This window comes from Sinohyriopsis cumingii, chromosome 9 (genome assembly GCF_028554795.1).
Source record: "Sinohyriopsis cumingii isolate HCF-2022 chromosome 9, ASM2855479v2, whole genome shotgun sequence".
NCBI classification, from domain to species: Eukaryota; Metazoa; Mollusca; class Bivalvia; order Unionida; family Unionidae; genus Sinohyriopsis; species Sinohyriopsis cumingii.
In genome coordinates this window covers 97,717,142-97,740,632 of record NC_142969.1, presented here as the reverse complement: position 1 = coordinate 97,740,632, position 23,491 = coordinate 97,717,142, and the positions used below count along the sequence as shown (strand labels likewise).

General features: G+C 34.8%; 1 protein-coding gene across 2 annotated transcripts in view; it reads right to left on the bottom strand.

Annotated features, from left to right (window-relative positions):
- Positions 1 to 872: 872 nt before the first annotated feature.
- LOC149792300 (MAM and LDL-receptor class A domain-containing protein 1-like) overlaps positions 873 to 23,491 on the bottom strand; it is a 39,920-nt gene continuing 17,301 nt past the window's right edge. The window contains exons 2-10 of one of the 2 annotated variants that reach the window (XM_089970865.1): positions 19,927 to 20,076; positions 19,054 to 19,428; positions 14,585 to 14,716; positions 11,349 to 11,696; positions 9,998 to 10,075; positions 9,259 to 9,600; positions 8,659 to 8,817; positions 5,807 to 5,885; positions 873 to 4,642 (exon numbers count right to left, since the gene is read on the bottom strand). In XM_089970865.1, coding sequence (XP_089826991.1) covers positions 4,546 to 4,642; positions 5,807 to 5,885; positions 8,659 to 8,817; positions 9,259 to 9,600; positions 9,998 to 10,075; positions 11,349 to 11,696; positions 14,585 to 14,716; positions 19,054 to 19,428; positions 19,927 to 20,076 — 1,760 coding nt within the window. In that variant the 3' untranslated portion in view covers positions 873 to 4,545. The remainder of the gene's footprint in view (positions 4,643 to 5,806; positions 5,886 to 8,658; positions 8,818 to 9,258; positions 9,601 to 9,997; positions 10,076 to 11,348; positions 11,697 to 14,584; positions 14,717 to 19,053; positions 19,429 to 19,926; positions 20,077 to 23,491) is intronic. The other variant, XM_089970866.1, reaches the window with a different exon arrangement.

Genomic DNA, 23,491 nt, shown 5'->3' with positions numbered 1-23,491 from the left:
TCTCTCTTACACGTACTTAGAAGAGATTGTCTCTCTTACACGTCCTTAAAACAGGTTGTCTCTCTTACACGTCCTTAGAACAGACTGTCTCTCTGACACGTCTTTAGAATGGAATGTCTCTCTGACACTTCCTTAGAATGGAAACACTAGGAACAATATGTAATTCAACACAAAAGAGAAATAGAGGATGATCACAACGCGGAACTAGATGGTATGGTCCTGAACTCGTATGACTTTGAAAAACAATATGAGACAAAACAATACTGTCTAGGGAATATCAGATGCATGTATCTCGCGACTAAAAGAACAGAGAGGGACGTCAATGATGAAATCGGAATTAAAAATAACAAAGACCGGACTGCTGTGGAAGAAATGCACAATTGATAGTACAGTTTCGTACGACGAACAATATATGACGCATGAACTTTAATGGATGTAACGTGTGCCAAAGTTCATCTGATGTCATGCAGGGCATAGAATAATGAACAATAAGGAAGTTCATGATCTTGTCCGTGCTTACACATTTATCACAAACAGTCTTTCAGTTAAGTAGGGGAAGAAATAAATAAGGCCACGTTTATTGTTACAACCTGACAAATATAGATTTTAAGAAGTACTTATCAAAACATAATTATTTAGAAATGTACGTAGACCATCAACAGCCGGGAGCAAAAAAGATATGGAAGCTCTCTTGTCAGCGCAAAATAGGAACAAAATTCAAATGTGGATATAGATGGCGTATATTACTGGAAATTATACGGCTTTAATTTTGAGCTGCACAGATTACAAATTACGCACTTATTTCCCACATCAATGAAATCCTATTTGATAATAAATACAAAAGGAAGGGAAAAAGAGGAAACAAAACGTGATCAAAAAGCTTTCGTGTTTATTAATCTCAGGCTCAGGTGCTGACTCACTGTGTTAAAACAGTTGTGCTAATATGCTAATATCAACAGAACAAAAAGAATACAAACTTTCCCCTGAAATTTACATTTGTTCTTTAAACTTGTCAAAAATAATAACATTGTTAGATAAAGTGTGTTTATTAACGTATTGTTACATGCAGAATAAATGTGCAAAGCATATAAAAGGCAATATAAACGTCTACAAATGTCACTATGGTACCAAAATGTGAGACGAATGTTCAAAATCATTTACAGCAATAAAACTAATCTTAGCTCAAAAATGAAATATATTCAATTAACATTCAAAAATGATTCACACACAAAGATACATATCTTTAAAAAACCTCATGTGCTATGGGAATAGCGTTAATGGCATCTTGTTAATGACAGTTTATGGAGCGGTCATTCCACCCCTTCTACTCCACACCAACCCCGAGAAAAGAGGGTATTTAGACCGGTCATAATCTATGCTCCATATACATGTTTTCAGGTGACTGACCGGTCTCTAAACTGTCGCCAGGTCCTTGAAGGGGATCATATATTAATTATTATATATTACCGAATTAATATGGACCCTTTTGTCAGGGAAGCAACTTAGCAATGCATAGCATCCACCCCTGCACTCAGTGCGTAACTCGTTTACAGAATTGGAACGGTGGTAATTTCCATATCTTGGAAGTAGTCAAGTTAGAAAAATAAAGCAAAATGAACTTAGATGTATGAGTTATACTAGAAATAATCATGTATATACTGCGATAGAGTTACCTAGAAATCTTAAGATTAAAATCATAGGGGTCATAGGGGTCAAGCAGTGTAGGCTTAGAATCAATAATTCGTTGACATAATGTTACAAATTAGATATAATTTAGACTTTTAATATTGTGTTGGTAGATAATTCCAATCTTTGTCCTTGTATTTAACTCTGTCCGGATTGTTCATCATAAAGTTCATTGTGTCATCATCAGACAACGTTATTAATACACTTATCGCTGTTTGTTTTAACTCAGACATTACTACATAAAACGCTGTTTGATATAACTCAGTCGTTATTACATACAACGCTGTTTGATGTAACTGAGGTATTATTACATGCAACGCTGTATGACATAGACATTATTACATACAATGCTGTTTGTTATAACTGAGACATTATTACATACAACGCTGTTTTATATAACTCAGTTGTATTACATACATAATTCAGACATTATTACATGCAACGATGTTTGCTATAACTCATTTTTACATAAACGCTGTCTGATATAACTCAGACATTTAAATAAAAACGCTGTTTGATGTAACTCAGATATTATTACATAAACCGCTGTTTGATATAACTCAGACATTATTGTATACAATGCTGTTTGATATAACTCTGGCATTATTATATGCAACACTGTTTTGATATAACTCAGACATTTAAATAAAAACGCTGTTTGATGTAACTCAGTATTAAATACAACGCTGTTTGATATAACTCATATATTAGTACATACACCGCTGTTTGATATAACTCAGACGTTATTGCATACAATGCTGTTTGATATAACTCAGGCATTATTACATACAACGCTGTTTGATATAACTCAGGCATTATTACATGAACCGCTGTTTGATATAACTCAGATATTATTGCATACATAGCTGCTTGATATAACTCAGGCATTATTACATGAAACGCTGCTTGATATAACTCAGATATTATTACATACATAGCTGCTTGATATAACTCAGGCATTAGTACATGAAACGCTGTTTGATATAACTCAGACTTTATTACATGAAACGCTGTTTGATATAACTCAGACTTTATTATAAACAACGCTATTTGACAGAACTCAGACTTTATTACAAACAACGCTGTTTAGTATAATTCAGATATTTTCTACGAGTAAGGTTGCTTTCTATAAATTAGCCATTACTTCATCATAGGCAGAAAACTTGGTAACAAATGTCCATCACCTTGCACCTTGGACATGATTCGCATGGTACAATGAAATTTCTTTTGTTATCACTAATTTTTCTGACCTACTAGTTTCCAACGGAAAGGATGAAACTTATTTCATTATCTGTTTGCATTTTGGACAATGCCACTTAATGGGAAATTAAATTTGAAATGCGGTTTGGTACTTGACAAAAAGTTTCTCAAACTAAAGTAATATAATTTACGATTGAAATGTCCATTGTTCATCAGTACAAAATGTTTGAATATTACGATAAATACAGTATGTTTGGTCTAAGGAAGATAACTGAAATTACAAAATGTACTGCTTGGCATTGACTGTTTCAATATAAGTACAGGGACCTAATTATCCACATCAGATGGAACTATTTCTTTCGAGCTCATGTTGAAATAGTAAGCCAAACAATAACTCATAGCCATAGTTGATAACTTTACTAGGCTCGTTTTAAGACTGTAAGCTAAGCAAAAGCGCAAAGCCTTAAAAGACTCGTCTTAAGACAGTAAGCTAAGCAAAAGCGCAAAGCCTTAAATAACTCGTCTTAAGACAGTATACGCAGCAAAAGCTCATAAACTTAAAAGACTCGTTCTAATACACTAAGCCAAAGTAAAGTTGAATGTCTTAAACGACTCGTTTTAATACACTAAGCCAAATAATAGTTGAAAGCCTTTAAAGACTCGTTTTAATACACTAAGCCAAAAAATAGTTGAATGCCTTAAACAACTCGTTTTAATACACTAAGCTAAATAATAGTTGAATGACTTAAAATACTGGAAATGAGACAGTAAGCCAAACAAATGAGGGTCTTCCTTAAAATGTATAATTTTCTTGACTCTTAGCACACGAGCTTTTACGAACTGAAATCATAAACATTTAAGAAAAGGTCGTAAAGAGTCTCCAGTATCAATGAATTTCATTTCTATAACAGTATTTACAATCCTTCATAAGGAAACAAAAGTAAAGAGAAATGAACATGTTACATCATAGGAATAATGTGATTTATGGTGACATAAGATTAACAAATGAGAGGGGAAAACACCATTTAAGCTGTTTTGATGTCCTTCCTAATTATTATCAATTCTTGACCTTAACACATATTTACAAATTTCAGACTGTACCATACTATTCTAGGACGTAACTCTGTAAAGATTTATGTAGAAAAAAATACAAATAGAAAATTAATTCAATCATCTATATTCTCATAATACACACCTTTAATGCCTTCATAGTGCGATACAATCCGTTTAGTCTTGATTTTCGAATTCTTAATGTACCACAACTTGGCCAGAAATACGTATGTGACCTTACCTTATATGATAATATCGTGTCACGAGACACTAGTATGATGCACTGATTATTTACATGTCTGCAGGACGTACCTTCCGCAGACAAATGTGTTTATATATGTGTGTGGTGAACATTATGAGAGCGCTCTACTGTGTGTATTATGTATTGGTCCTGATTGTTACATATCTTAATCTTCATTACCTTCATTAATATCAGCATACTGAGACATATCATCTTGTATTATTCGGTACCATGAGGCCAATTTATTGTCAAGGAAATTGTATCATGACATCATGGGAAGGGATTCGTGGTCGTTGTCTCTATTATCTTCGTCGTTACGATGTGAAGAATGTTAGGGTCGGTTGAAGAGCTATTAATATTACATGTGGTTAGTCCCCAGTGTTCATATCCTGTTGTGAAGTGTCGGCCGAAGTAGGTTGAAGCATAACACAATCCGTCTCTTTTGCATGTGACTGCCGGATTTTCCTACATTACGTTATATATATATATATATATATATATATATATATATATATATATATATATATATACAATAAACTGACAACAAACAGTTCGAAACTAGTATCTAACTAGCTGAGCGCTTTCGACTCTTTAATGCGTCTTTTTCAAAGGCAAATACAAAACATATTCAAGACAAATAAATAAAACAGAAAAACGGTTATTTTTGCAAACTTTACATGGCTGTTTTTACAGGAATTAAACCCTTAACTTTGTTATGTTTCAACTAGTTTGTTTCAACTTGGTGCTGATACTAGAAAATATTTTCATTGACCTAGAAATCGATGAGCTATAACGATATCTGTTTTATGTAAATTTATGAAAGCGCAATATTATATCCCGGATATTTCATTGTTATAGTAGTCATTATAGGCTATTAGGTAAATTTAGAGAATTGTTTAAAAGAAAATGTGTAGGCTGCAAAAGATAATTACAAGTACCATGGTATAATCTATATTCTAATGTTTCCCAACCTTGAGACTAAGATCACTTGGCTATACTTGATTATGACCAGTAGATACAGACCTGTTTGATGATTTGTTTCATTTTCTCCTTTGCATTAGCAACCATCACCGAACAGATCCGCTATATTATATAGCTACAATACCATCCTCTCACTGGTTGGGTAAGCAAATAAACTGACGTTCTTACTACTGATAGGTAGTATAAGTTTGTCTCGGTGGTTAATTCTGTTTCCTAGCATGCCGTCAAAGTTGTTAAGTTTGCCTCAGTGGTCATTTCTGTTTTCTAGAATGCTGTAAAGGTTGTTGGAAGCTTGCCTCAATGGTCATATCCTTTTTCTAGCATGCCTTAAAGGTAGTTGGAAGTTTTTCTCAGTGGTCATTTCTGTTTTCTAGCATGCCGTGACTGAATCTCATTTACAATTACTGAACAATCGAACTGTATATTGGCTGCGATAGTAAATACATTTATCGTATAGCTATCGAATCAAATCTCTTTCAACACTCGTGCCTTGCTACATACATACATACATACATACATACTTACCTACCTACACTAAGACCACCATAGGAATGCTATCACTTTTTATGGGCCTCAATGATTTTATTATTACAGTGGTTTTAATATATAAAAAAATTTTAAATTTATTTATTTATCTATTTTAGTCACCTGAATATCCAGACTGTTGCATACAGTGTGAAAGCTGTAAATACAACGGATCCAACAACCGATCCTGCTATTACACCAGCTAAAAGATAAAATATACAAAACAATAACAAACTTGATTGAAGCTTGGATTTTTTAGAATTTGCAGTTTAGGAATATGTTTGCCTCATGCCATAACTATGGAAACCTATGGTGTCATATATCCTGTCAGTTTTGTCAAGGCGGTAAACTGAATGTCGTACGTTTGATACAAGAAACTGAAAATATTCAATAATCATCCTGTGTTAATTATCAAGATAGGCAATGTGGTGAAAACATGTAGCTACTATTACTACTACTACTACTACTACTACTACTACTATTACTTATGCTACTACCACTAATACTGAAGCTGCTTCTGGAATTAATGCTGCTAGCGGAAATCAGTAATAGGGTGTCAATCATGTTATCATATGTAGAGAATGAAGTCGTTTATACACGAATCACGTTGGTACCCGTACACTAAAGTTAAAATTGACGGAAACAAGCATTGACTGCCACATTAATTTGTCGTGGAGTTTGCAGTTTATGGTATATAAATACTTATGTGTGCCACTTGGGGGTTGATGAGTGGCATTATTTAAAAGGTAAAGCTACTATATAAGCAAGGGGAATTTAATCATCTAACTGGAATTGCACATTGAGGGTACATTATAACATTGCTTGAAGTGGTTGACAGGAATAATATAGGTATAATGGGAAATGTAATGTTAAAATTTAACATGAGATTTACCATAGTCTGTATAAATTGTGTTACATTATGGGAAGTGATGGACCTCAATAATGTTGGGATATTGAGAAATGTAATGTCAAAGTAGTGACCAATACCCCACATATACTATCAAATATACCATGTGTAGCGACTAATACTTAGTCATCTACTATCCAGCACCCCACAATATACCATCAACACACCGTGTATAGTGACCAATACCCCACATATACTATCAAATATAACATGTGTAACGACCAATACTTAGTCATCTACTATCCAGTATCATACGCTATTCAAAACCTCATGTTTCTACCACAGCAGAAAATGCAAAGTTTTATTAAGGGATCAACTACAAAGCACCAAACGAAGTGTAGTCCAGGTTAATAAAAAGTTTTATACGTTGATCATTTCTGCTTACATGACAGGCAATACCCTTTTAAAATTACATTCTGTTTTGGAACTACTAGGAATTCATTACACCGATAAATGAATGATCATTAATTCCCTAAAATGTATTCCTCACACATCGAAGATAAACGCCTAAGTACTGGGCAATTATCATTTCGATGACATTATTCTGAATCCTATTAGTGGTGGACCAAAACGTAACAAGACGAACAAGGATAACTTCATACTAAATGCAGAGTGGAAGGGCTGACTTTGAACTATCGTTGCTGTCAAGTGGTCAGCTTTGACGTTTCAAAAGATACCTTGAAGTCAGGACAAAATCGAGGAAATGTTGGATCCCCACAACACTGTAGGTTTTCCAAATGAAAAAATTGTCATTCAACCCTTGAAAAAAGTAGAAACTATCGCCGACTAGAAACGATTGCTATTTCCAGAGCACAATACGTTACCATACGGACACACTGGTCCCAGTATATGCAAAATAAAGCTCCAAGACACAAGTACCATTTTCGGTAAAAAGGCAAAGACATGACCACCACAACGTTTTTGTTCAAACAACCTAATTATTCTAATTGTGTTGTGAACAGAGATCGTGCACAAAGAATATTCATCAAAATCGTCAGTAAGCCCTTGGATAAAGTATATCAGATCATCTACCAAAAGCGATTACAATTTTCAGACCACAAAACGATACCGTACAGACACACTGGTCCCATGATATACAAGACAGAGTTTAAATGCACAAGGACTATATCGAGTAAAACACAAAGACATGACCACCACAGCTTATTCTGTAATAAAATACTCAGTGCTTTAAAAGTGTTGCGAATAGAGATCTCGAGACGAAGATGTTCATCGCACTTTATCGACTCTTGATTATTAGCCAGTTCGATAAACACCAGATTTACGAATTGAGTTTCATATCTTATCCTTTTCTTTGGAGAAATGGTGTTGGCTATCGGTTACTCGACAATATGTTTTTTATAGAACTAAAAAGTAGGTGTTTGATAACACTTAAAGATATGGTGATGATTAGTACTAATATGTCCGGTTTAATACACTAAAGGTGGTGTGTTGGATTGTACTCAAATTGCGTGTGTTGGATAGCCCTTAAATAATTGGGTGTTGGATAGTAATGAAAGTGAGTTATGGATAGTACTGAAAAGTAGATGTTGGATAATTCTTAAACGCCAAGTGCTAGATAATCCTCACAAAGTGAGTTGGTTTGTACTTAAACAGTCGGGGTTAGAACGTAGTCAAACAAGGAGTTGAATAGTAATACAAATGTTAGGTGTTGGATAATAATCAATAATCATGTGTTGGATAGTATCTAAACATTTTAACACTATATTTTCTCTTGTCCAGGTATTACTGAGGTCAAATACCTTTTCCAGTCTATAGAGACAATGAAAATCTTACGTTAAATTTAACATTGCATTTCTCATTTCCAATATGTTGTTAAAGACTCACACACAATATAACCTACTTTGTTGAGACAGTTAAGATATATAATATTAAAATTTAACATTGCCTTTTCACATTGTGCATATTTTACTGAGGCCAGTCAGCTCTAATAATGTAATACCCCCCCATTAAATTTAAGGTAGAGCCTCAATGTCTAATTCCACTTGACTCAACAAGTCTTTTCCTTTTCAAGCTTTAATTGCTCTCAAAGTGATTCATTATTGTATACCTCGACTTTTTGTTTGTCCTTTTTCAGGAAGTACGCTTTTTGAGGACGTTGCCTGGTATGTGCTGACTTTTGTTATAACATGCTGTTGCGATTCAGCAACAATGCTGGCAGTTAAGTCTTCCCATTGTTTCACTGACGGCATGGGAGAGGTACCTAATTCTAAAAAAGTAAAGGAAAGACACGAGATGAGGCAGATTGAACTGTGTGTTTATGGCAAAGTGTCAAATAGTTTTGTACTGCTGTCCGAAATAGTTGAAACCTAACAAAAATGCGGCATCATTGACGTTTACGTTCTCACTGAAATTTTACAAGCAGAACAGTTACTAAATACTTCGAACTCTAAAATAAGAATACTCAAAAGGCAAAGGAAACGTTACTTCAGAGTGCCTAAATCTGCAACTGTAAGATTTAACCGAGTGGCAAAGGAAGAGAAAGTGCTGCGTACAATTGTGTTTTGTGTAAATAATGACGTGACCAATTCGCGCTGATGTCAATCAGACCTGAATCTTTGACAGATGTTTATACACGTTTATATCGGATTGGCTGAACAAACATAAGTATAAATTAAGTAATAAACATGCAAAGCCTGTTTTTTCGTACCTTCACATTTTCCGAATTTAACAAAGATATTATCTATTCCAGCCTCAACAGTACAGTTACTGTAGGAATACATGTCGAAAACGATGGTGAAATTATAAAAGCTTTCCTCCACAGAAACTGAAACATAGTTCCAGCTGTCTTTGTTACTTGCATTAACTTTCCAGATCAATAAATCTTTACTCTGGTTCAGCATATACAATCGCAGACTATTTTTGTTCGATCCGACCAGGAAGTACATAAAGGTCACACAGACTGGTCCAGGCATTGCATTGACTGGAGTTGAAAAATTTCGTCCCGAGTATGGCACACAGTCAGCGGACACAGACAGGGATGCATACTTGCCTGCCAGAGAAATAGAAACTAGATGATGTGTTACTATTAGTTATGGCTATGCATTTTATTACACTGACCATTAGCTCTGATTGAACAAGTTGTTAATTCATAACAATTACAATGAATCTAAAACACGTTTTTGATCGCTTTCCTCAATCAAAGGTATTATGTAAAGGCTTATGGAAGTGACTAAGTCGAGTTAGCAAATGCTGAAATCCGTGACTCACAGACGATCTCACTATATACATCCAATTGTCAATAAATGTATATCAACGCAAATTAGTTGTGCGTGACAATGTTATATCACTATGAAAACATAAAATAACCACACAATATAAAAAAAAACAAGTTACAGTGACAAATAAAATAAAGATTAATATTTTCAAATGAGATCTAGATACTTTACCTCCTGTACCTTCATCTGTAGAGAGCTTCCAGTGTTCATTTTCTTGCCAAAGGCAGACATCTTCATCAAATGCACAGTCTGATAAATAGCAATTAATTCATTGCTGAATTCATCCCTAATTAATTTTGTATTTACTTCGCTAATCCTTGCATATAAGCAAGCTTTGTAATTATAATTATAAATTTCATATTGCTGTGGATGAATTTGCATATTTAGTGATGATTGGTATGATTACTTAAGTTAATACAAATAATCAAAATACAGAAGATGAAGTATGTTCATTGAATTATGTGGATACAAGTATGTGGATTGAAGAATGCGGAATGTGGATTGATACAACTACCTAAGGTAGAACAGAAACTCAAAATATGGATAAATTTTTTTTTTTTGGTTTGTTTTAAGTATGCATGAATATACATTGATAAAAATAATAAATGATACAGTCTGGCCATAAAAAAAATGTTTGCATTTAATTTTAAACAATTGTACAAATTTTCATTGGTTTTCTAATCATATGATCAAGACACACATCATACTTAAGTAATGAGAGTATATCACCATGTCGGCTGTACAGAACTAAGAAATGATCTGGGTTAGCTTGTTTAGTTTTAACTGATATCAAACCAGAAAATTCGCTGGTGATTAACGTCGGAATTTACACATTGTCGTATCAGTCTACGTATTTTTATATCATTTCATAAAACAAATATGTGTGCATTTTGATAAGTGGTAACTCGATTCGTCTTCACAGATAATTCACATTAAATCAGGAGAGAATTTATTTATTGTTTCAGTGAAGAACTCCGTAAAGGTTACGGACAGGTTTTGAAGAAAGTAGAATTTAAAAGAGACAGTTATTATCTTTTATGCATGAAAAATATTCATAGGCTATTTGATTCCGTGATTTTCTGTGACCTTGTTTTGTTCCATTAGTTAGTGAGATTGGATTGACATGTTGGTTGAGAACTTGCAAGATTTGTATAGTCATGCGACTCGGGATGCAAATAGCCAGATCCAAGTAAAATTTCAGCAACGACGTACTTTCGCCTCGTCTCTCAGCGGAATAAAGACATGACGAATGCTATGCTGACGATTTGTGAGAAAATAAATCATATTCCTATCGATTTCATGCAGGTATATCTTGATGAAAGTCGTTCAAGTTTTCTGGGCCGGCTATTAAGCGGCTACCCCATGCCGACACCAAATGGTGTCGGCGAATTCCAACTTTTCGATAGGGAATGGACTATGACCCTACAGCCCAACATAAATATCCAAACATCAAAAATGGGGTGACAAGGGTCAGACGAAATTCGGACTAACATAAGGTTTAGTACATTCATTTTCTATTTACCAAAGCAAGATCGAGTGAACAATGAAACATCGTCCAGAGCTATATCACTACGAGCACCGTTCCCACGTATTCCGACAAATTCAACACTGACACTTGGGCCGACTTCTAGATCTACTGCTGCTAATGTCCAGTTTGTACCTTGGTCTCCATTCTTAGACCATACCGGAAATGAAGAGTCGCGATTCCCTTTCACTTGCACTCTCAGCTGACCGATCTTTTCTCCATACATATGGTACCAGAAGGAAAGACAGGCGCGCCCATGTCGATACAATCCTGTATGACGTAGAATGGCTTTGTCTCCCTTGTTTGCTGATGATGCATTGATGTACATGTAGTAGTCCGCTTTGACTGCATATAAGGAAATTAAAGAATAGAACAGGTTGAACAGTACTTACTGTAGATGTCATTATAATGTGTGATGATAAGTAGACCTTCTCTAAATACACAATAATACTTTCAAAAAGGGGTTCTTTTAAGACTGGGTTTTCGTATATGATTAATTCAACCAATTATATAAGATGCATCTCAAAGAACGACTAAACTAAAACAACATGCATGTCAATTTCATTAAATTCGACTAGAGTTAAAGCTAAAAGAAGAACCAGTCTATTTCCGTATCAGTTAGGTCTTGCACACACACACACACACACACACACACACACACGAAACATAGTGAAAAATATTATTCCTCGATTCTACAAGAGTATACTTGATAACATTAACATATTTTTAAATACGAATACATAATATAATACAGGTTAAAGAATATTAATTCAAACTCTACGGATATTTGAACACGGGACTACGGGTTATGGCACCCATCGCCTTGTCTGCACTCACCAAACCCCATACACATTTCGACCATGCACACATCACCAAAGAATGACGCAACAAAGTCGTTGGTTTAGGCATTCGTGAGTAACAAACACAACCGCATGTCGGCCCAGTAATTAATTCTCATCTAGGAACACAGTCCCCTTAGACTCCTACGACAGAAATCAAGGTACTATATAGTTACAAATATACACCACAAAGATGGGAAAGTACTATCCGTTGATGCAACAGGACACTACTTGATAACATTAGCATACTTTTTAAATACCAATAAATACAGATTAGAGAATTTTAATTTTTGTTTTACGGAGATCCGTTGTTCCATAATATTATTTATTCTTATATATATATATATATATATATATATATATATATATATACACACACACTCACACACACACACACACACACATGACATGCCAAGTTTTCTGGGTCACTCGTTGACTAAAGTATCGTACGGCACTACATATACAGCCGTGGATGAATGCACACAAGAGCTATCTCTTCTCGCAGAAGCAACTAGACGGAAACGACGACCGAGATGATGCTATTTTAGTTTATGTTGCGCAGGGTTGATTTGTTCGTATATAGTGTGTATAGCTGATTGAGATCGGTTCCGAATAATGTCATGTTCGTTACTGTTTCTTTCTATTACGATTATGGCTTGAGTCATATTGATATAGAAACATATTAAGACAGACATATATGACACATTTTCAATTAACAAAAGAAAACTCCATTTTTTAATAACGGTAATCTGTAAAAGATTAAGATTTTGAAATCACTTGTACTTGAATAATATAAAATACTTTAAAAAAGATACGTGTATATTGAAGTGTACTTCAATACTATAAAATACTTTAAAATAGATACGTGTACATTGAAGTGTGCTTGAATAATATGAAATACTTTAAAAGGGATACGTGTATATTGAAGTGTACTTGAATAATATAAAATACTTTAAAATGGATACGTGTATATTGAAGTGTACTTGAATACTATAAAATACTTTAAAATGGATACGTGTATATTGAAGTGTACTTGAATAATACAAAATACTTTCAAAAGGATACGTGTACATTGAAGTGTACTTGAATACTATGAAATACTTTAAAAAGGATACATGGATACTGAAGTGTACTTGAATAATATAAAATACTTTAAAAAGGATAAGTGAACACTGAAGTGTACTTCAGTAATATAAAATACTTTAAAATGGATACGTGTCATTGAAGTCTACTTGAATACTATAAAATACTTTAAAATGGATACGTGTAGATTGAAGTGTACTTGAATACTATGAAATACTTTAAAATGGATACGTGAACATTAAAGTGTACTTGAATACTATAAGATAATTTAAATGGATACGTGTATATTGAAGTGCACTTGAATAATATAAAATACTTTAAAATGGATACGTGTACATTGAAGTCTACTTGAATAATATAAAATACTTTAAAAAGGATACGTGTATACTGAAGTGTACTTGAATAATATAAAATACTTTAAAAATGATACGTGAACACTGAAGTCTACTTCAGTAATATAAAATGCTTTAAAATGGATTCGTGTACATTGAAGTGTGCTTGAATACTATAAAATACTTTAAAATGGATACGTGTAGATTGAAGTGTACTTGAATACTATAAAATACTTTAAAATGGATACGTGAACATTGAAGTGTACTTGAATACTATAAAATACTTTAAAAAGGATACGTGTATATTGAAGTGTACTTGAATACTATAAAATACTTTAAAATGGACACGTGTACATTGAAGTGTACTTGAATAATATAAAATACTTTAAAATGGATACGTGTATATTGAAGTGTACTTGAATACTATAAAATACTTTAAAAGGGATACGTGTACATTGAAGTGCAAGTTTCGTATTAACCGTGCGATATTAATAGTTGTTGTTGTTATGATGGGGTTTAACGCCATTTTTCAGCAAACGATAGGCTATGAATGTCGGCCAGTATTAATGGTGGAGGAACAACCCGGGAAAACCCAGGGAAGAACCAACGACCCACGAGAAGCTACTGGCAAGCTTTCTCACATACCCACATTGGCCGAATCCTAGACTCTCCCTGTAGAACCTTGTTCAACTATTGACAATTAAAGCTATCAAATATTTGACAAATATTGTGTACAAGTAAAGCTATCAAATATTTGATACATGTCGTACTGATAAGAAGTTTACGATTTTGATCTTTCTTCATTCATTTAATCACATTTATAGAAAATATGTATCGTTAGTTCTAAATGATAAATCGTCTCGCTTAATGCCATGACATATGCGTTTTTAAGAACAGAAAAATAAAGATCGCATGAATTGAAAAGTTCGGTACCAATAAAGGGAAACAGTTCAGACAATTTAACCATCAATATAATTACCTTTTCCGTTAGTGTGGCCACTTAGTGGGCCAGAATAATTTGAAGAAGATGGTCCTGATTGTCTTGTCCAATCAAAATTATCCGTTTGTCCTTGGACCCAGCTGCAGAGTCCATCGTCAAAAGTACAGATATCTGAAAAGTGAAACGAATATCAGCCTTTATTTGAAAACAACAAACACGAAAGAAAAACACCACACACAAAAACCCACAAAAAAACCCACAACAATTTGTGATGGACCCGCGTTCTACACTACCAGTTATTTACGTTTCTTTTCGTAAAACTGAAATAAATTATTGCGTATTTGTTGGACTACGGGGGTTTAACGAAGACAAAAACTATGTTTTAAACAAAAGACTTCCTCAGTGGGTAGCAGTTGTTACGTAGTTGTTATGGATGCCAAAAGAACATTAATTACAGGGATACAACACTGCAATTACTACTTGAAGCTAATTACATTAATTACAGGAATACAACATTGCAATTACTACTTGAAACTAATTACATTAATTACAGGGATACAACATTGCAATTACTACTTGAAACGAATTACATTAATTACAAGGATACAATATTGCAATTACTACTTGAAACTAATTACATTGATTACAGGGATACAACATTGCAATTACTACTTGAAACGAATTACATTAATTACAGGGATACAACATTGCAATTACTACTTGAAACGAATTACATTAATTACAGGGATACAACATTGCAATTACTACTTGAAACGAATTACATTAATTACAAGAATACAACATTGCAATTACTACTTGAAACGAATTACATTAATTACAGGGATACAACATTGCAATTACTACTTGAAACGAATTACATTAATTACAGGGATACAACATTGCAATTACTACTTGAAACGAATTACATTAATTACAAGGATACAACATTGCAATTACTACTTGAAGCTAATTAAGATAAAGTTAAACGGATGAATCATATCTTAAAAACGCATTAATGGATTTTCGTAAAACTGTGACGTACATGAAATGATAAACATACACTGTATATCATGTATACAGTATAGTTTATCTTGGACTAACATGTACACAGTAGAGTTTATCAGGAACTATCACGACCATATAGTTTATCAGGGACTAACATGAACACAGTAATGTTTAACAGGGACTGACATGAACACAGTAGAGTTTATCAGAGACTGACATGAACACAATATAGTTTATCAGGGACTGAGATGAACACAGTAGAGTTTATCAGGGACTGACACGAACACAGTAGAGTATATCAGGGACTAACATGAGCACAATACAGTTTATCAGAGACTAACATGAACACAGTAGAGTTTATCAGGGACTAACATGAACACAGTAGAGTTTATCATGGACTAACATGAACACAATATAGTTTATCAGGGACTGACATGAACACAGTATAATTTATCAAAGACTAACATGAACAAAGTAGAGTTTATCAGAGAATAACATGAACATAGAGTTTATCATGGATTAACATGAACACAATATAATTTATCAGGGATTGACATGAGCACAGACTAGTTTATCAGGGACTAACAGTAACACAATGGAGTTTATCAGGGACTGATATAGAGTGTATCAGGGACTAACATGAACACATTAGAGTTTATCAGGGTCTAACATGAACACAGTAGAGTTTATCAGGGTCTAACATGAAAACAATAGAGCTTATCAGGGACTAACAGAACACAGTAGAGTTTGTCAAGGACTAACATGAACACAATATAGTTTATCATGGACTAACATGAATACAATGGAATTTATCAATGACTGACATCAACACAGTATAATTTATCAGGGACTAACATGAACTCATTATAGTTTACCATGGAGTAACATGAATACCATGGAGTTTATCAATGACTGACATCAACACAGTATAATTTATCAGGGACTAACATGAACACATTAGAGTTTATCAGGGACTAACATGAACACAGTAGAGTTTATCAGGGACTAACATGAACACAATATAGTTTACCATGGACTGACATGAATACCATGGAGTTTATCAAAGACTGACATCAACACAGTATAATTTATCAGGGAATAACATGAACACATTAGAGTTTATCAGGGACTAACATGAACACAATATAGTTTACCATGGACTGACATGAATACCATGGAGTTTATCAATGACTGACATCAACACAGTATAATTTATCAGGGACTAATATGAACACAATGGAATTTATCAGGGACTGACATGAACACCGTATAGCTTATCATGGTGCTAGGACCTAAATGATTGAGTCCAAAGCAATGCAATAAAATGTTATAACGTGTGAAATGTTAGACAGTGTGAAATGTGACACAGTGTAAAATGTTGCACAGTGTGAAATGTGACTCAATACCATATGAAACAATAAAAGGTGACACAGTGGTTCCAATACTGAGTGTTAAGAGAACATTTTGCAGACTGTATTGTATTGACTTCAAAATGATTTACTGTAAATATGAACAAAATGCAGCATTTGATGTTTTCAATATATGCAAAGGAAATATACAATGTAACCAAACCTTTAGTGGACATTTTCTATGATTCTGGACCTAAACACAAATTCTTGTGTGGCACACTTGCTTATCGCTGCTTCTGGCTAATACATGACAAATCAATGGCTGTACAAAATATGAGCCGCTTAAAAACTTTAACCAAACCCTCAAACCAATTTTTTAAAGATGTCACCTTCAGTCCGTGGTCAAAAGAGCAAGCATGCGTGTCCTTTTCAGCTTAAATTGTCTTAGTTTCCTACTGAATACTATTAAATGAGATGAGTATCAATCAAGAGGTTTAAGAAATATTAGCAAATTACATTTTTGTTTAAAAATGAAAATATAAAAATATCTATACTTTGATGCCTGGAACCTTGATCCGAAGGGAAAATAACTCAACAAGCATCTCATAGAATCAATTATCTTAGTTTAAACAGTGAATAATGCCATACATGAAAATTACACATCCAGGCGTTTAGAAAATATAAGCCAATATACATGTACCTTTTTAAATACCACGCCCACATGTACATATTTGAAATACCACGCCCCTTTAACAAGCTGTTGTACCCGCCGCCAAAGGCACCACTAGAAGATTGACTTTTATGTTTCAGTTCCCACCAGCATGGATTTAACAACAGTTTTTCGTTCTTTCAAAATAAAATATTGAATTTAATACAGCGGACATTAAAACCTTAAAGACAACTGTTTTAGTGAATCTTGAATGAGTTGCTTCAGATAAAAAATATTATGTTGTTATCATCTGAGCAAAATTAATCCAGGTTCGGCTATAATCGGTTAGCGGTTTGTTAAGTCTGGTTCAAATAATGTTACGAATTGTGTTTCGGCTGGTGTAGTCGAGATAAATGTTCACGGAACAACATATCTTATCTGCGTACGAGCTCGGTTCATGATATTGTTAATTGTGTCATTTGATCCGAGTGAAGTTCTATTTCAGGTCAGTGTATCAATGTTGTGCTTGAAATATTACGTTTCATGAAAATATCCTATTGGAGTTTGCAAATAACCAGCATGCTAACGTTTAGGCTACTTTGACCTAACACTGAGATATTGTCTGCAAGTGGGGAGAAACCTGAGCGGAACTTAACACTTTGCTTTTAATGTGTCACGTCTGATTGGCACATAGTGAAAACTCACTCCCAGGGTTTAGATGAAATTTATATTTTATGCCAAGGATAAATTTGCAGATAAAACATACATGTAGCCGTTTAAAAAAAAGGGATTGCTAGTATAATATCATTGTGCATTAATGGAAACAGTACATACGCATAGTATTATTTACATACTGGTTACACAAACTGGAGTATTAGGAAACAAGCGTATTAACTTTGATTCATTGCTCTCCTGACAAATTTAAGTGAAGGACCGCTCCAGGGGCCTACTGGTTAGAGAGTCCACCAAGGAAGCAGGAGGTCGTGGGTTCGAACCCCGGCCGAGTCACACCAAAGACTTACAAAAATGGTAATCACAGCTCCCTCGCTTGGCGCTCAGCATTAAGAGGTTAGTGTTAGAACTGGTCGGCCTGGTGTCAGGATAATGTGACTGGGTGGGACATCATGCTACGTGTCTGCGGCATGATGCACCAGTGCTAGACATCACTATAAACTGCAACACTGCAGACATATTAGCGATATGACTAAAAACTTCTTGAAAGCTACGTTAAAAATCCCAATCACACACACACGCACACACACACACTTAATTAAATAAAGAGGAATTACATATCTAACCTAATAAAATACAATAGAAGCAAGTGTTCTATGCACGTTTTGTGAAGCCCTCACCAGGAGTACACGATTTATTTATGTAATAGAGTAGAAGTGATTGATTGAGGGAGAGATGAACAAGTTTACTTCTAATAGGAAGACTAGATGAATGTGCAAATAAATGATAGAACGAGCGAACGAATAAACGATTAAACCAAACGTTTAAGTCACCTTTACAGGAAGAATCGCGAAGATGGATATCATCAAGTGCTATTTCGTAATGGCGTCTCTTTGTTGTCCCTTCCAGTAGGACCCTCAAGCCCCCCTCGGCCTGTATCGTCATTTCGGCCTGGTACCATCTGTCATCTGATTGCCCCTCTCTATTCCATAACATTGTCCTGTCGCTAGGCTCTGTCACGTTGAAATCTGACGTTGATGTGACATTGTTCGCAACAATAGAAACTGTCAAATAGCTTGTTTTTTTGTTGCTCATGTAATACCAAAACGACAAACAGTTGTCACTGGAGTTAATAACGGGACTCCACAACGTCTGCGGTGGACCTCTCCTTATGGATTCTGAATCCAGGTATATGAATCTTCCTGTACCTTCAGAAAATATTTGTTCACACATTGGTAAATACTGTCTATACTTAAATTTAATTATCCAGTCTGTTACTGTCTCGATATTTGTTTATATGGTGCCACCCATGCTTCTATATGTTCTTCTGACCCAACATAACTCAATGTTGGGTCATTGATAAAATGCATAAATATATACATTTACATGTTTTTCCGACATTATCAATCTTGTGTTAAACGAAATCAATTTATTTGACAGATTATGACTTAATGCCTTATTTTGATCTTTCCCCAAAATATACTTCCTCAGCGATTTATAACAGATCTAATGTAAGCGGACCATTTCTATTATTGGAGGTAAATAAATGCATTTGTAATTGCTTTGAAGAATTTTCCTTACTTGCCATTGCCGTGAAATGCTTATTAGAAACCATATAATTTCTAGACATGCCAAAATGGTATCATTAGTCATCTGTTTTAATCTAAAGCGTCTTAAAGTAATCAATATGCTGGATTGTATATTACCGTTCCTGAAGTTTTTGTCGGATGTGGGACCTGTTCTCCAGGCACCCTCTGACCCCTGTCCGATCTTCCAGCCATCAAACGTCTGGTTCCAGCCACACAGGTGATCCTCCTCAAAACTGCAGTCGACAGAGTGTGCTGAAGGTCCGGTGCCTAACAAGGTCAGATTCAAGGTCACACAAATTTAAATTTATGAACATATACGCCCTATCTACATCGAAAAGGATAACATTTATTTAATTTTATCACGAATTTCCATCTCCACTTAAAAGAACCGCTCCTGTGGCCTAAGAGTTTAGAGCGTCCGCCTCGGATGCGGGAGGTTGCGGGTTCGAATCCCGGTCGTTTAATACCAAAAATGTTTTAAAATGGTACTGACAACAGCTTCACATGGTCCTCAGCATTAAGACGATAGTGCTAGGATTGGTCGGCCTGTTGTCCACACTGCATACATCGTAGTGATATGACTGGTACATTGTTCAAGCTACGTTAACAGAATCACACACACAATCAAACTTAAAGAAGAAAGTTCGATATACTGTATTTGTATATAGTTCAAATCATACAACCTTTGTTTTTTAGCTTTGGCTACTTTCCAGCTTTTAAGAGCGCACGTGCTTAATAATTCTAATACGCATAGCTTGAGACAGGGTATTGCTGTTTATGTTGAGATTGAATATTGTTGTTTATCTTGAGATTGGACATTGCTGTTTATCTTGAGATTGGATATTGTTGTTTATCCAGAGACCGATTATATTGTCTATCTTCAGACTCAGTATTGTTACTTAACCTGTTTATCTTGATGTTGAAACTGAATATTGTACTTATCTTGAGATTGTTTATTGCTGTCTGTTTTTTTTGCTTAAGGTGATGTTGAGATACAGTATTGTGGTTTATCGTGAGATTGAGTAGAGCTGTGTATTGAGAATGAGTATTGTGGTTTATCGTGAGATTGAGCAGAGCTGTGTATTGAGACTGAGTATTGTGGTTTATCGTGAGACTGAGTAGAGCTGTGTATTGAGATTGAGTATTGTGGTTTATCGTGAGATTGAGTAGAGTTGTTTATTGAGATTGAGTATTGTGGTTTATCGTGAGACTGAGTAGAGTTGTTTATTGAGATTGATTATTGTCACGTACGTTAAAATTGAGATTGAACATTACACTGGTCTTCAGCCAAACTGCTTTCAAAATAAAGGTAATTAAACATTACTAATTCTGGGTCACTGAAAACGAAAATGATTCTTAAAATTGTTGGTTGGCTACAGTTTAAAAGATATAATACTGGGTCAGTGTACACGACCATTGACTTGGGAATGTGCAACAAATCTTTGCCATTGGTTGAACAGGAAAATGAAATCTATGTCTTTTGCAGAGTCAATGATTTGGAGAGAGCAAACAGAGATCAGCAATGGTTAGTTCAACATGGTGACTCCAGTTGGGAAAAGTGTATCAAAAAAGAAAAAGTGGAATGTTCATTATCCAGACAATCCATCAGCTATACGCCCAGTACCCCACGAAGAAGGTCTACCGATTTCTGATGCACGAAAATCATTCTCACTTGAGTCAGACGACGAAGAGAGAGAGGCTGAAACTTCTAGTCCTGAACCATCAATGTTGCACGACCCATATTTTCTGCCATCCTCCTCCTCTGAACCCGACTTCAACTAAATGACCTTGTTAGGGATTTGGAACTATCCAAGAGTAAGGCAGATCTGTTGGGCTCCAGTCTACTGCAATGGAATCTCCTGGCATGTGATATGGTTTCCATGTTCCGTGACCATCAACCGGATCTTGTCCCGTTCTTCGTCGTGGAAGATGATCTTGTATCCTGCAAGAACATCGATGGTGTGATGGTACCACTCAACATCGTTCATGATCCAGATGAGTGGAGACTGTTCACTGATTCATCTTAGACGAGTCTTAAATCTGTTTTGCTGCATAATGGCAATGTTTTGCCATCAATTCCAGTTGATCATACGAAAACATGAAACAGCTTTTGAGGTGCAGAAACTAGGACCAGCATCAGCGACAGCTTTATGGATGTTTGAAGGTTTCTGATATCTTGCTTGGTCTGTTGAATACATACAAAAAGATCTGTTACTGATAATCGTGCCAGAGATTCCCACTACATCAACAGAGATTGGCCATTAGGACAGTCATTGGAGCCTGGGAGGAAGTGTTCACCCTTGCACATCAAAATGGGTCTGATGAATAACTTTGTCAAGGTCATGGAGAAAACAGAAGTAGGTTTTCTTTTAAGTGAAGATAAGATAAAGGAAGGTGTCTTTGTTGGTCCTCACACTCATGAACTTCTTCGAGATGATACATTTGACCGTGCACTGCGTGGCGAGGAAAAAACTGCATAGAAAGTCTTCCAGTTAGTGGCAAGAAATGTTTTCGGAAACAACAAATCACATATATTGTCATGTGTTTAGGCTGGAATAAACAGTAACACAAGAAAACAACAAGCTTAGAAAAATACAATAATTTATTTCCCGGGGAAAATTCTGCAAACATTGAAAAAATATGAACTTACGGTTTTATAGAATCAAATGCCAAAAAGTCCAAGAATAATCCAAGAATAACATTTTTGAAGTCCTAATAACAAAATGTTCTACTGACTTCAAGTTGGAATCCCGTTGAAGAATCCAAGATGGAACACGATGTCGTATGCTACGGTCAGTTTTGTTGAAGTCTTCAGTTCCTTGTAAAAACAAGAATTATCACTCCGGTTTCTGATAGCTGAATACATTTTTATAAAATAAGTCTTTGTTCCACAATATTACATGAGCACGCGTATTTTCCCAAAAAATAACAGAATTAATCCTTTTGAATCCAAGTAATGTGAAATAACTCCAAACCAAATAATTTGAAACAACTCCAAATAGCACAACATACAACTAACTGTTTAACAGCCAAGCTTATACAGATAATAATTCTCCAAAACAAAGGTTATACGGTCTTGTAAAACGTAAACAAGGGGTCACGTGATCATCTTCTAGAAGCTTGTAGAAACTACGTGCTTGTTAAAGGTCACGTACACCCAGTGTGACCCTGACGAAAACCAATCATTTTACGCTAAGAAATAATTAAAAAAATATTGTTTACATTTTAAACCCGAAATCCCATCATTACCTTGACAACAGCCAATCATTTTAAAATAAAGATTGAACTTGTTTACGTGATTGCCACACATTTTGAGACAAGGTCAGGACTTAGATCAACACCTGATGTTTATAAACTAATAGTCAAGGTCACACTATGTTCTGAAAAAGTATCATCTCTAGTGAATACATTTACATTACAAAATCATGTAATAAAAAATAATTTTGTTTTGAAACTGACAAACAATTAAATTGAAATAAATAAATATTAAATCAGATATAATTAAATCAAATATATATAACATTATACAGGGAGTTGGTGTAAAACCTCCTTGGTTGTAGCAAGTCTCTAAATATAAATGTTTTGCACTCTCATTGGTAATTTTTCTAACGAACTGCGGAACTGTGAGCGACGAACAATCAATTTCAACATGACATTGCAACAATGGAAAAACGCTATCAGG